This window comes from Suricata suricatta, chromosome 12, assembly GCF_006229205.1.
Source record: "Suricata suricatta isolate VVHF042 chromosome 12, meerkat_22Aug2017_6uvM2_HiC, whole genome shotgun sequence".
NCBI classification, from domain to species: Eukaryota; Metazoa; Chordata; class Mammalia; order Carnivora; family Herpestidae; genus Suricata; species Suricata suricatta.
In genome coordinates, this window is record NC_043711.1 from 84,007,453 (window position 1) to 84,023,208 (window position 15,756).

Sequence of the window (15,756 nt, forward strand, 5' to 3'; positions counted from 1 at the left end):
TGGTCTAATGCTATTTTTGATCACAGAAGCTGATGTGGATGATTTGGGTTGGATTAGGAGTTTTGCTTGAAGAAAAATAAGTCCCAAAGCACAAACTGTATTAATGTTGGGGTTAGTGGTATCATCTTCATACCCATAAACTACATTTCCATGGAAACTTAATGGCTTAGGAAGGGATAGATTTCATATGCTAAGTGAAACTTTAAAAAATGCTATTTATGGGGCACCTGAGTAACTCAGTTGGTTAAATATCTGACTTCGGCTTAGGTCATGATCTCATGGTTTGTGAGTTTGAGCCCTGTATCAGACTATTGTCAGCACAGAGCCCACTTCAGATCCTCTGTACTCCTCTCTGTCTACCCCTCCCTGTCACATGCATGTGCTCTCTCCGTCTCTCTCACAAAAACAAACATTAAAAAAAAAGCTATTCATTGATTTAAAAACTACTTTGGCTTTGAAAAGCATTTGTAATGCTTCTAAGGCTTTATAAACTTTATTGACTTTGAAAATTAGTACACAAACTTTTAAGTTGGGATGCCCCAAAATAGAACTTAGTTGTCAAGATTGGGCATGATCTCAGAACAAATTTTCAAACCATAAACAAGGATAATTCTATCCTGGCAGGGAGACTGTGCCTTTACTTAAAACTACAAATCAAGAAGGGAGATTTTCTTTTATTACTGGTCTAATATTCCAGAAGTCTCTTTAAGCCCTTATAGGGGTAGCCAGCCCAGAAATTTGTAGTAGCAGAGTTATTTCTTCTTGTTGGTTTCTTGACTATACCTCTTTTAATGGTTTATAGCCCAGGAAAAGTCAAAAACCTACTCGGAAAATACGGACAAAGACTTATCAAGGAGACGCTCCTCCAGGCTGTCCACTAATGGGACGCACGAAATCCTAGACCCTGAGTTGGTTGTATCAGATTTGGTTGATACGGTTAATACTGATCCTTTGCAAAACACATCATCCATTAACAAGGAATCTGAAGAAGGTGAGTAAGAGTCTGTTCTGGAATTGTCTTACTGGCTTGCCTGTCTAGGAAGAAACCATCTAAATCATTGTATACTACCTTCCACAAGTTTTAGATGGTGTGAAATCAAATTTTTGAATTGGTTGCAGTGTTTCTTATACTATTCTTCACTGGTGATTTAGTAGACAAACTTTCTGTACACATTTGTGACCGGTTTTGCCTGTATATATCTGAATGTTGGGTTGGAGGTAGAATGCTTGAAGGTCCTGTCCGTCTATCTGTCTGGTGCCATCTCCATCCAGTGCTTCTGCCTTTTTGTTAACACTTCCAGAAGAATCTATTCTCTTTGGTCTCTTATTTGCCTTTTTCTTTGAGATACTCAAAAGTCTGGCTACATGTGCTGGAACCTGTGAATGAATTCTTGTATGCTGTGAGGTGAATGGCTTCCTCTAAAAAGTCCCTGGATTTCTTAGTCTCATGTGGGACTTTTGTTTGATTATATAAATATATATGTTCCCTAGGCTTTCTTTCTTTTTTTTTTTTTTTTCTAGGTCAGTTGAAATCCTCTTTGGAAGCTGGCCAGGTCTCATCTGCATTGACTTGCCACTCCTTTGGTGATGGATTGGGGGCTGCAGGTTTGGAGTTGAACTGCAAGTCAATGGAAGAAAACAGTATGAAGACGGAACCGGCGGCTCCTCTTGCTGAGTTACAAGAGATTTCTACTGTGGCAGGTTCCTATTTAGTGTTAACATAGTTCTCTTCTATATATGCTTCTGCTTCTGCTTTGTGAACTGAAAAAAAGAAAGAGTTTTCTAATGATGTTTTTCACCTTTTATTAATAACCTTTTCTTATTTTAATGCCATAATCCTTTTTGTTTCTGATATTGGTAATTTATGTTTCCTCTCTTTCGATGAGTATAGTTAGGAACTTATCACTTTTGATGGTAGTTTCAAAGAACCAACCTTTTACCTTGATTTTCTCTATTTGCCTTTTTAAATTGTCATTGATTTCTATTGCAATCTTATTTTCTTCCCTTACATTTTTCTAGAAACTTAGGTCATTGATTTTAGATCTTCTTTTCCAATATTAACATTTAAAATTACAAATAAAATAAAATAAAATTACAAATTTCCCATTAAGCACTGCTTTAGTTACATCATCCTACAGATTTTGATATGTTGTATTTTCAGTTTCTTTCAATTTAGATATCTTGTGATTTATTTTCTGATAATGGCTTACTTTGAAGCATGCTGTTTCATTTCCTAGTATTAGGGTTTTTAGAGATACCTTATTGTTACTGATTTCTAATGTAATTCCACTGTGATCAGAGAACATACTTTGTAGGATTTCAGTCTTTTAAAATTTTGGGGGATTTATTTTATGGTGCAGCATATAATCTGTCTTGGTGAATGTTCCATATATATCTGGAAAAAAAAATGTGTGTGCTGCCATTTTATATCTGTTCTGTCAGTTACCAAGAGAGGGATGTTAAAAATCTCTAACCATGATTGTGGATTTGCCTGTTGCTCCAAAGAATTCTGTCAGTTTTGCTTCATGTATTTTGCAGTTTTGTTATTAGGTGAACCCGTATTTATAATTGTTATGTCCTCATGATGAATTGTCCCCTTGTAATGTGAAATATCATGGTATCTTTGGTAATAATCTTTGACTTGAAGTCCACTTTACCTTTTATTAGTACAGGTATTTTAGCTTTCTTTTGCTTTCTGTAAGTATGGTGTATCTATTTCTATCACTTTTCTTTCAACATAATGGTGTCTTTAAATTCAAATTGTGTCTTTTATAGATAGTATATACCTGTTTTGATTTTAACTGCAGTGTGTAGTCTGTTTACATTAAATATGAATATTGATATTGTTGCTTTTAGGTTTACTACCACTTTACTTTTTGTTTCTTGTTTATCTTGTATTTTGTTCTTTTCCTCCTTTGCTGTTCTTTTAGGTTAATTGAATTTTTTTCAAATTTCATTTTAATTTATCTATTAGCTGTTAGCTATACTTCTTAGCATTTGATTTAGGAGTTAGTGTAGGGAGTATGATATATATCCTTAACTTTTTACAGTTTACTTTTAATATTGAACCACTTTATCTAAAATAGGTAGTCATTGAATCCTTTCTTTCCTCTTTTATGCTCTGGTTATCTCTTGGGAGCTGTAAAATGCACAGTACAGTATTATAATTTTTGCTCTTAATAATTCTGTATTATAAATATGATGAAAACAAAAATTTTATTTATGCACATATTTACTATTTCCACTTCCTCATATCTTTCTGACGATTACATTTCAACCTAAAAACTTTCCTGTAATTTTTTCTTGTAGTGTAGGTTACCTAGCGACAAATTCTCTTGGTTTTTGTTTAATTGAACATGACTTTATTTAACTTTCAATCTTGAAGGATATTTTCTTCACTGGGTATAGATTTTGGGGTTTACAGTTTTGTTTTGTTTTTCTTTTTAAGTACTGTAAAGGTGTCGTTGATGGACCTCTGGCCTCTGTTGTTTCTGAAGAGAAGTTTAGTATCAATCATATCATTGTTTCTGTTTGTAATGAATGTGTTGTTTTCTTTTTGGTTGCTTTTAAATTATTTTTTTAACGTTTCATTTATTTTTGAGAGAGAGAGACACAGAGCATGAGCGGGGGAGAGCAGAGAGAGAGAGAGAGAGAGAGGGAGGGAGGGAGATACAGAATCCGAAGTAGGTTCCAGGCTCTGAGCTGTCAGCACAGAGCCTGACGTGGGGCTCGAATCCACTAACGTGAGATCATGACCTGAGCTGAAGTCGGCCACTTAACTGACTGAGCCACCGAGATGCCCCTCTTTTTTATTGCTTTTAAGATTTTTCTCTCTTTGCTTTGTAGCAGTTTGACTATAATGTATTTAGCTTTTGTATTTTTTTTTAAACCTGCTTGAGAGGCAGTGAGTTTGAATTGGAAAATTAATGTTTTCATCAAGTTACAACCATTATTCTGTGAATATTTTTTTCAGTCCCATTCTCTTTGTCTTCTTTGGTGATTCACATTATACTTATGTTAGACATTTTGATATCATGCCATAGGTCACTGGGACTTGTTGACTTCTTTTTCACTCTTTTCCCCCTCTTTTTCAGATTGAACAGTTTCTCTTTTCAAATTCTTCTCTTGATTCCAGTCTGCTCTTAAGCCCATCCTGTGAACTTTTTATTTCTCATGCTTTTTAGTTCCAGAATTCCCCTTTTTTCTCCCTAGATTCTCTGCTGAAATCTTGTTTGTATATTCATTATGAGCATAGTTTTAATAGTTTCTTTAAAGTCCCTGTCTACCAAGTCCGATGTCTAGATTATCTTGAAGCTAATATCCATTGATTTTTTTTTCTTGACTGCAGGTCACATTTTCCCTTTTTCTTGCATGTGTCTAATGTTTCGGATTGCATCCTGCACATGATGTCTGATATGTTGTAGAGCTTGGATTATGTTATCTTCCTCTGACAAATGCTTATTTCTTTGTTTGGAAGGGCAATTAATTTGGCTAAACTCAAATCGCAAATTATTTTCCTCCGCAGTGGACAGCAGCCACAACCTTTGTTCAGTTCTTTTCGCTTTAATTGGGCTTGAAACTGTTCATTCAAAGATCAGCCAGAGATTTAGGCAGAGTTTATGTGTAGAAATTGAGGCCACCCTTTTGTGACTCTCTTCTTTTTTTAGGACATTCTCCCTCATTTTCCAGCTGTTGTAGTTGCACTGAAGTTCGTCTTCTCTTTCCTGAACCAGTAAGTCTGAAGATGACTTACTTGAGTTTTAGCTGCCCAGTGTTACTGACTGGAGCCTGCCTTTAGGTGAAATATGGGAAACTTACCTAGTCCCCTTCTTTTATACCAAATATCCCACTTCGGTTTCTGCCTGCTTTTTGTTGCTCTTTATTGCCTTTTCATATTTATTTTTAAATATTTTTTTACCAGTTTATAATGGTTGCATGCAAAAGGGATGTTCCAATATGAACTATCCTCCCATTCCTGAAAGAGAAAACTTTGTGTTATGGTAATAGCTTAGGAAGTTGTACACATTCATGTCTACACAAAGGGATTTTTTTTCTTTTAAGTAGTGATTGCTTGTTGCATTAATAACTACTTGGATGTTACATTTCTATAATATTATGTTTGTGGTAAATGTTTTGAGTCCGGGATGGTGCTGACCATGAATAAATCTTGACCTGTTCCTTTTAAAGTGAAGAACATCTAAACCACTTTTTTGTGTGTATGTGTATTTATTTTTTATTTTCCTTTTAAAAAAGCAGTATAAAAATATTATATACTGTTCATAAAAATGTCAATATGGAGGTATTAGAAGTTGAGAAGCATCCTGTATCTTGCTCCTTTCTCCTTGGGTAACCCTCTGTTATTAGTTTGTTATTTTTCTAGATCCTTTTCTATATGTTTATAAGTAGGGAAGCAATGAAGATTTTATTATTAAATTAAATTAAACTTAATTTAAATGTAATTGGGTTAATTTTAGGCTTACTGTTTTCTGACTTATTTTCAGTTTTCTTGAGATCTGTCTTTGTCAGTACACTTGTTTAGTTCTTTTTAATGATAGAGTAATGATGTCTTGTAAGAATGTTCCATTATATTTAACCATTTCCCTTTTGACGGACATTTTGAGTGTTTCTGAGCAGTTGATAGTTCAAACAGCGATGCAGTGGTATTTCTTGAACATATATAAATGTATATCTGCACATATATATACATATATATTTTAAATATATTTTGAGATAGAGAGCAAGCACAAGTGGGAGAGGGACAGAGAGAAAAAGAGAGAGAGGATCCCAAGCAGGCTCTGCGTTGTCAGTGCAGAGCTCCATCTGGGCCTTGAACTCAGGAGTCATGAGATCATGACCTGAGCTGAAATCAAGAGTTGGATGCCTAACTGACTGAGCCACCGAGGTGCTCCACTTTGAAAATATATTTTTGACCGCTTGGTGAATAGCTCTTTGGGATAACGTTCTGTGAGTGTAATGCTGTATTTGAGAGAACATACATTTTCAATTGCATTAACAAATTTCTCTCAGAAGACCATTCAACTTAATATTTTGACCAAAAGTATGGTAGAGTACATTTTCCCTTACATCTTTGCTTTCTATGGATATTATTCAACTTTTAAATTTTCTCTGATTTATGTTAACATTTGAAATAAGACTTCATTCTTTAAGCTCTGTGTTTTTTTTAATGGGATTAAGTAGTTTTTCATGGGTTTATTGAATATTTTAATCTTTTTCTTCAAATTATCTTTATTTCATATTATTTGCCCACTTCCTGTTAGGTTGTTTCTTTATATTGTGGATTTGCCAGGTTTTCTTTGTATATTTTTGATACTGATCTTTAGTCTTTTCTATACATTATACTTTAATTCCTCTTGGTCTATCAGTTGTCTTTTATTTTTATTTATTGTAACTTATAGCACTCCTTTTTTTAAAAATTTTTTTTAATGTTTATTTATTTTTGAGAGAGACACACACACACACACACACACACACACACACACACACAGCATGAGTGGGAGAGGGTCAGAGAGAGAGGGAGACAGAATCAGAAGCAGGCGCCAGGCTCTGAGGTGTCAGCACAGAGCCCGATGTGGGGCTCAAACCCACAAACCGTGAGATCATGACTTGAGCTGAAGTTGGCCACCTAACCAACTAAGCCACCCCAGACGCTTCTTATTGTAACTTGTAACACTGAAATTAAAAAAAAAATTATTTAATTTTATTTTTTTTAAACATTTATTTATTTTTTGAGAGACAGAGTGATCAGGGGAGGGGCAGAGAGAGGGAGACACAGAATCCAAAGCAGGCTCCAGGCTCTGAGCTGTCAGCACAGAGCCCGACGTGGGGCTTGAACCCACAAACCATGAGATCATGACCTGAGCCAAAGTTGGACATTTAACTGATTGAGCCACCCAGGCGCCCCTTATTGTAACTTATAACACTGAAATTAAAAAAAAATTTTTTAATGTTTATTTATTTTGAAAGAGCGAGAAAGAGCATGTACTCAAGCAGGGAAAGGGCAGAGAGATAGAGAATCCCAACCAGGCTCCATGCTGTCAGTGCAGAGCTGGATGAGGGGCTCAGTTTCCTGAACTGTCACATCAGGACCTGAGCCAAAATCAAGAATCAGATGCTTAACCTACTGAGCCACCCAGGCACCCCTGAAACTAAATTTTTAATATTTTTTAACATTAATTTTATTTTATTTTAATTTTTTAATGTTTTATTTTTGAGAGAGAGAGAGAGAGAATAGGGGAGGGGCAGAGAGAGAGGGAGACCCAGAATCCAAAGCAGGCTCCAGGCTTTGAGCTCTTAGCACAGAGCCCGAAACGTGAGATCATGACCTCAGCTAAAGTCAGATGCTTAACTGACTGAGCCACCCAGGCACCCCAACATTTATTTATTTTTGAGAGACAGAGACAGATCAGGAACAGGGGAGGGGCAGAGAACGAGGGAGACACAGAATCTGAAGCAGGCTCCAGGCTCTCAACTGTTAGCACAGAGCCCAATGCAGGGCTTGAACCCACGAACTGTGAGATCATGACCTGAGCTGAAGTTGGACACTCAACTGACTGAGCCACCGGGCACCCCGAAACGAAAAATTTAAATCTACTTTATTTTCCTTCAATATTTAGAAAATGCAGTTTTGATAATAATATGTATATAATCAATATTATTACACACATATTTTATCATATTTTGAAAAATAACTATGGGACACCTGGGTTGCTCAGTTGGTTAAGCATCCTACTCTTTTTTTTTTTAAAAACGTTTATTTATTTTTGAGAGAGAGAAAGCACAAGCTGAGGAGGGGCTTGTGAATCTGAAGCAGGCTTCAGGCTCTGAGCTGTCAGCACAGTGTCAGATGTGGGGCTCCTATTCATAAACTGAGAAATTATGACCTGAGCTGAAATCTGTTGCTTAAAAATCTGAGCCACCTGGGTACCCCAAGTGTCCTTCTCTTGATCTTGGCTTAGCATTGAATCCTGTGTCCGGCTCTGCACTGGCAGTACAGAGCCTGTTGTGATTCTTTCAACCCCCCACTTTCGCCCCTCCCCTGCTTATGCTATTTCTCTCAAACTAAATGAATAAAGACATTAAAAAGATCACTTAAATTATTGTATAAGTCACCATTTAAAATTTTTGATGGAATAAAAAATGTTTCCTACCCATAGCACATACCTCAAAGTTCTTGACCAACATTCATCTTTAAAAAGTTCTTTATTCTGGGAGTGCATGGGTGTGTTCGTTGGTCACGTGTCCAACTTCGGCTCAGGTCATGATTTCATGGTTTGTAGGTTTGAGTCCTGTGTCTGGCTTTGTGCTCACAGTGTGGAGCTTGCTTGGGATTCTCTCTTGTTCTCTCTCTGCCCCATCCTCCCTCCCTCTCTCCCCCTCCCTCCCTCCCTCCCTCCCTCCCTCCCTCTCTCTCTCTCTCTCTCTCTCTGTCTCTCAATAATTGTTTATTTTGTAAAATTTGACTATCGTGAATTGAAAGGGGTAGAGTGAGGGAGAAGGGAAGTAAGTGTAGGTAAATTTTGGCCTTTCCTAGATGTCTGAAGGTCTTAGTGCTTACAGGGTAGCCCTCTTCTAGACTCGGCTGTATTCTGAACTAGGGCAGACTTAATGAAGGAAAGACATGACCCTTTGGAGAATTTAGCCAGAAATGAGCTGTGGAATCAAGTCTCATGAGTTTCTGTTGATGACATGGTTCTGGACCTGGAAAGTGTTTTTTTGGTAATATAGATGGTCTGTAACCTTCTCCCTTTTCAGTGTATGGAGAGTGTGGGCTCTACAGTTGCCAAAGCAGAGCTTCTTATATACGGATGGGCCCAGAGGAAGAATGAAGAAGCTTGTGGAGATTTGTGGGTTGCTCATTGTTCCTTGGAGAAGAATATGCTGAGAAGTTCTTTTAGTGAGGGACTTGGGGAAACAGTAAATATTAAATGAAATGGTCTCCCTGTAGTTAGGGCAAGAAAGGTGAGAAGAGAGTCTGCAAACGTGGATGTGGAAGCTCCAGTTGTACATCTTTTCTTGCTCAGTTGGAACATCCTGTGAACCCACTAGATACCAGGCACTGTGCTAAAATAAGTGTCACTGACAAGATCAGTAAGACCTTCTTCAACCTGGGAGACATGATTTAAGTTGAATTTCAATGGATAAATAGTGCCGTCCCATGAGAAATAGATGGGGGCAGAGTGAACAATATGAGGGAAGGTGTAGTCCATTTCCTGGTATGTTATTTCACTGGGGAGAAGGGTAGTTGAATATTTGGTAATGCTGTATTTTGATGCTACATAATTGTGACTTCATTTAATTTTAACTGTCATGAAATCTGTACATTTATATCCTCATTTGTGTTATACTAAATATATCTATAATTTATATATTTAACAATGAATGTGAGATTTGAAATTCTTTTCTTTAGAAGGGAAAATTCCAAATATTGGAAGTAGTATAAATTACAAAAAGAAAATTTTACTTTGTTAAAAGGTGAGTGACATTTAAATAGTTTTGATTTTAATGGGGCCATTTATAAAACTGACACCACAATGACTTACATGTCTTCAGAATTGCATACTTTTATTTGGATAATTTCAATTGGGGTGGGGCTTACTCTACTGAGGGATGTCTTGATAACGTGCCATAGGGTTAACGTAAGTGCTACAGCAGAGGAGCTTTTTGAGAATAGTACAGTGAGAGTATCCGAATAGTTACTCCTGGCTCATCCATGGTGCCTCTAGGTTGGTCTTTTGTCCTGCTGGGTCTAGAGTGTTATGGTTCAGCCCTGTGGGCTCTTGGGTGTAAGCAATCTCCCTTTTCTTGCTGAGCCTTGGTCAGTGGCAGGCCTTCTCTCCTCCCAAGCTACTTTTCTCCCATGTGGGGGAAATGGACTTGATATACAAATGAGGTGGAAATTTAACCTCAGAACATGGGTGTCTGTTTTGGTGTCAGGAGCTCTAGATGACAGCCATGTTCCTTGTAATTCAGCAGACTAAGCTCTTAAATTATATTGTCTTGAGGGTGGGGTTATGTTCGACATCACTGGAAATTGGTAATGAATTACTCCTACATCACCAAGAAATATGCTGTGCAGGTGAGAGGAGTGAGGAGGTTAGGCTAGAGGCTAAATTCTGTGCCTGTTTTAAAATTAATTGATTTTGTGGGGTTTTGGGCTCTTTCCAAAACACACACATGTACAGTTTCTGTTGTGTGAGTTAATCTAGCTGTTTCTGGTATGTGGGGGGGATGGAAATAAGATCCAGTGAGAGTAGGACAGATGAGCTTTGGGAATGGATGGTGCTAGGATTAGATGTCTTCTTCTGCTTCTTCAGGTTGCACAGGGCATTTTCTAGGGAATAACTTTGCAACCAGTGCAAATAACTGAAGCACTTTCCCATTTTCTAAGCATTTATAGTAATGGTAGAAGTCAGATTACCTTGAGTTTGAGCTAGGAGGAATAAGTGCTCTGAGCTCTTTCCTTTGATGACTTAGAAGCCAAAGGAAAATGCAGTTGAAACTCTTCTACTTGGGTAGGCATTTATTTAAGTTGTAAAGTGGAATTAGAATAGATGCCCTTAGAAGTTTGGAGATCCAGATTATTCTCTAAATCTGGGCCTAGCCTGTTTGGTCATACAGAGGCTACCAGGGCTTTTTGAAAATGGGCTGTGGTCCATTCATTTCTTTTAGTCATGAAGTGCCAGACTATCCTAAGCTCTCTCATTTGTGAATATTCTGTACGAACCACAAAACAAACAAGACAGAAGAGCTAAAAGAAGTTACAGGCGTATTCAGCTAATTTTTTCTTTCTTTCATTCTTTTTTAAAACTAATGTACCTGTTAGAAATGGGATACTTTGCTGTGTGGTTTAGATCAGTGATTCTAACCCACAGAGTCTTGATTATGTTGTCAGTTATGAAATGAATAGGAGGTTATTTGTCACTAAAATATTGAATGTTTACAAATGATTTACTTGTAAGTTAACCAGGTAAGTTTTAGAGTAATGCCTTTAGTAGTTTTTGCAAATGATTTATTTTTCAATTAACCAGGTCCAATTTAATTTAATGCCTACAATAGTTTAGCTTTTGGGCACTTGTGTTATGTTTTCTTGAGTAAGAGAGTCATAGGGTTATAGTCATTGTAGTTTGGAGAGTTGTAAGTGTTTATGGTTTGCCATCGGGCATGTTTCAGTGGAGAACTGGTTGAGAATTCATTGTTCTAAGGTTAGAGAAATGAATGAGACATCTGGTCAATGCCCTAGGTCTTTCTTTGCAGGGGAATTGATAAGACTCCAGGTGCCTATCATTCAGGGAGTAAGGTAATGTCTTAAGAAATACCTAAAACCAAGGGAGAGAAGACTGGCAGTAATTATGTGTACTTGCCACATGGAAGTTGAACTTAGGACTCAACTTGGGCCTTTGCTGTATGCCCAAGGAGCTCTGCTAACTGTTGAGTATGCAAAGATGAATGGGGCACTTTTGGTCTTAGTGTCCGTTAAATGTTTTTTGGATCTGATTCTTCGAGAGGTGAAATTTAGTTGGTGGTTTGGGGGCAGGGGTAGAAGAAGGTGGTACTTTCACAGGGCCTTGAAGGATGAGTAGCAATTAGGTATTTGGACATGGAGGCAGAGCAACATCAACAGCATAATCACAGAGTCTTTTCTGAGACTATTAGGTGCTTTCTGACTGAATTGCAGGCTTCCTGAACTGGGTTAAGGCCGAAGCTGATTAGTTGCTGCCAAAGTGAGGTCAGTTGCTTTGAGGAGTTGATGGAACTACTGACAGTGCTTTGTTCTCAGATAGGGGGCTAGTCCTCGAGTGTTCACCTGGATCTCTGCATGGGTAAGGTTGCTTTCTTCCTACTTCTTTATTATTCTTAGGCCTTAAGTTATTTTCAAGTTTTTTTTCTGAGTTGTTAGAAAATAAGTTGCAGAATTCTACTCCTATATACTTTGGTGTGTATTTCTTACATTCCCATGATATAATTCTCAAAATCAGGATCGTATTCAATCTTCACCAAGGGTTTTGTTGATACCTTTTACCTTACTTATGGACATGATCTTGTCTTCATTCAGTATATTCTTTTTGGTAACTTGGTTTTTTACATCCATAAATTTGAAAAGAAATCCAGAAGAGTACAAGAATAATAAAACTAACATTCATGTCTCACACTGCCCAGAACTGTTGATAATTGTTCGTGCATGCCACGAGTCCTTACACTGGCCTGTGACCCTGCTTCTTCTGGTCACCTGTTACCTCTCCTCCCTCTCTCCTTCCTACTGGCCTCCTTGCTGTTCTGCAAGCACAGTGGGTACGCTCTTATCTGTTGGCTTTCACTTGGCATACTTTTATTGAACACCTTTTCTCAAACCATTGTTTTTTAATGTTAATTTTTGAGAGAAAGAGAGACAGAGCATAAACTTGGGAGGGGCAGAGAGAGGCAGACACAGGATCCAAAGCAGGCTCCAGGCTCTGAGCTGTCAGCACAACGCCCAATGTGGGGCTCTACCCCTACGGACCCTGAGATCATGACCTTAGCCAAAGTCGGACACCCAACTGAGCCACCCACGTGCCCCTATTGAATACATTTTATACCTGACCAGAGCAAATAAATCCATTGGAAGACTTATTTCATCTGTGAAGTAGTAATATTTAATTTATTGAGTCATTCATTCCATTATCTCAAGTAATTCAAGTCAGTTACTTGAGCATTTCTTACGTACCAAAACTTTGAGGGGAAGAAGAGAAAGCTGGAGGAGGTTAGGAAACCACAGAAAGTTGCATAACAGATTTTGACCTCAGGGAGGCATTTCTAGGAATGGATTGTCCTGGATACTTCCAGTTGATGAATGGTGAATAGCATTGTTGATTGATTGCCCAGCTTAAATATTTTTACGTCTGCCGTAATGTTGAAACTTTTTCAAAACAAAATTTCAAGTAAGTCCTATTTTTTTAAAAGATTCTTTTCATCTGTGTGCATGAGTGGGAGAGGGGTAGGGAGAGAGAGAGGGGCAGAGGCTGAAGCAGGCTCTACAGAGAGCCTGATATGGGGCTCGTAGATACAAACTGGGAGATCATTATCTGAGCCAAAATTGGATGCTTAACTCAATGAGCCATCCAGGTGCCCCAAGTAAGTCCCATTTTTTGATGCAGTGATTCTTTTTCAAAGATTCCTGTTGGATACGGGGATGAAAAAAAATCAACATATATGATCAGATAAAAACCTGTTTTAAAAATTAATGTGAAAAGATATTTTAATATGTTTTATAATGTATTTAAATATATCACTTCAGTTATTCATTAATTTTTTTCATTGAAAAACATAACATAGCAGGAACACAAGGTCATCCCAGACTATGTGGATTTAGGATGAGCATCATTTTTGAGTAAGAAGGAGACAGCAATGAAAGGTTTTTCTTAATGTTGATTTTTAAAATGAAATGTGATTTCTTACAATCAGAACACTACGGTATACTAATTCTTTGAGTATTAGGTCTTGATGAATTTTTATAACTACTCTGAATTAAGGCAGCTTGAACCCTCTTGAAAAAGTTATTTTAGGGGCACCTGGGCAGCTTAGTCAGTTAAGCATCTGACTTCAGCTCAGGTCATGATCTCAGGGTCCATGGGGTCGAGCCCCACGTTGGGCTCTGCTTATAACCCAGAGCCTGGAGCCTGCTTTAGATTCTGTGTCTCCCCTTCTCTCTGCCCCTCCCAGCTCATGGTCTATTTCTCAATAATAAATAAAAATGTTAAAAAATATATTTTTTAGATTATTTTAGGGGCATCTGGGTGGCTTAATCAGTTGAGTGTCTAACTTGTGATCTCAGCTCAGGTCATGATCCCAAGGTCATGGCATCCAGCCCCAGGTCAGGCACCATGCTTAGCGTGGAGCCTGCTTGGGATTCCCCCCCCATCCCCCACCTCTCATTCATGTTCTTGCTCTCTAAAATAAAAATTAAAAAAATTAAAAATTATTTTATAAAGAGTCATTTTGCAGATCTCCCCTCCCCCATAAATTTCAAAAATGATACATGCCAGGAGAAATTAAAACCAAGTAAAAGACCACAAAAGTGAGGGGTACCTGGGTGGCTCAGTCGGTTAAGCGTCTGACTCTTGGTTTTAGCTCAGGTCATGATCTTACCATTGTGGGTTGGCCACCTACATCGGGCTCTCTTCTGTCAGCACAGAGCCTGCTTTGGGTCCTCTATCCCCCTCTCTTTCTGTCTCTCCCTCTCTCTTTCTGCCTCTCCCTCTCTCTTTCTGCCTCTCCCTCTCTCTTTCTGCCTCTCCCTCTCTCTCTCAAATATAAGTAAACATTAAAAAAACAAAACCAAAAGTGAACATTTTCCCTTATATGGATAGCATTCTCACTCTTGAAGGAGCCATGGTACAATTTGGTATACGGCCGGCCTTCCATCCTTCCAGACATAGTTCTGGTGCCTATACAAACATACATATATAGGGATAACTTTTAAACAACACAATAATAGAATAGTATTCTTATACTATTTGATGGCTGGCCGTTTTCATTTATGATATTTTTCCATGTTCATGTCTTACCTCCTTTCACAATTTCATATAATGTGTTTTATTGTATGGGTATTCCATGATTTATTTAACTATCCCCTGCTGAAAAAAATAATTTAAATTCTTTCTAAATTTTCACTACCAATTCTGCTTTATGGGCAAAGAGCCTAATACTTGGCAAAAGGAGTGACTTAGTCACAGTTGCACATTTCCTACTCGCTGGTCGTACAGGGTCTGTGACTCCCATTTTCCAACTGAGTGCCTAACATCCTCTGATGAGATGCTGGGTGCTATATAAATTGAGAAGTGAACATAGTTCTTGCTTTTGGGGAGGTTACATACTATGTGACACAAGATTCCGTAGCTCTTGGGGGCACTTGTTAAAGTAGTGTATATACTCTGAGTAAGAGGCTTAGTAGGGTGGTCAGGTTTGAAGAAGAGTGTGTGGTACAAGTGATGTCAGTGCTCCAGAAAGACTGGTGCTTTTGGAATTCTTTAATATGAGGGAGGGAGATGTGTTGATCTGGAAATGGAATGATGTTTCTGGTGTTTCTTTTGGAACATGGACTTAGTGGTGAGTACAGGATGATCTAGAAAGATGGTTGGGAGAGAGAGATTGTTTTGTTGAGGACTCATTCACCAGGAATGTATTATGTAAGTAAACAGGAAGGAGGGTGGTATCATCATCAGAAACATCCAACAGGGTCCCTAGAAGCCAGGATGCTGTCACATTAGTCACTGTTGAGTGATTCTGTCCTGAGCTGCTGCAGTCCTGGAATTTCTAGCCTGGGACGGAGTCACAATCTAGGAAATCTGTGGGAAGGAAGCTCTTGAAGAGCAGGAGGAGGAGCCAAGGAAGGCAGCACACATTTAGTCCAGAGCAGAGGAGAGGCATTATTCACTCCAAACACAGCTCTGGCATTTGGGGCTGCTCTGCCATCTTGTGGAATAAATGCTCAGTGATTTTTGTGAACACTGAGTGCAGAGGTTTGCACCTAAGGGATAGCCTTGGTGAGGTTGTTTTCCTCCCGGTTAGCTATTCGGTGACCTCAGAGTAGTTTTCCTGCACGTACAGATTTTTTTTTCCTGCATATATTATTTTTTTAACATTAAAAATTTTTTTTAATGTTTATTTATTTTGAGAGAGAAACAGTGAGAGTACAGGGGAGGGACAGAGAGAGAGGGAGACAAAGACTCTTAAGCAGGCTCTAGATTCTGAACTGTCAGC

The 15,756-nt window shown here is 38.2% G+C and overlaps 1 protein-coding gene across 1 annotated transcript in view; it reads left to right on the forward strand.

Annotated features, from left to right (window-relative positions):
• The window catches only part of PHF20 (PHD finger protein 20), a 113,888-nt gene that overhangs the window by 47,449 nt on the left and 50,683 nt on the right, over nt 1-15,756 (forward strand). Inside the window, exons 9-10 of the mRNA XM_029917944.1 lie at nt 803-991; nt 1,522-1,701. Of these exons, the coding sequence (XP_029773804.1) occupies nt 803-991; nt 1,522-1,701 (369 nt within the window). The remainder of the gene's footprint in view (nt 1-802; nt 992-1,521; nt 1,702-15,756) is intronic.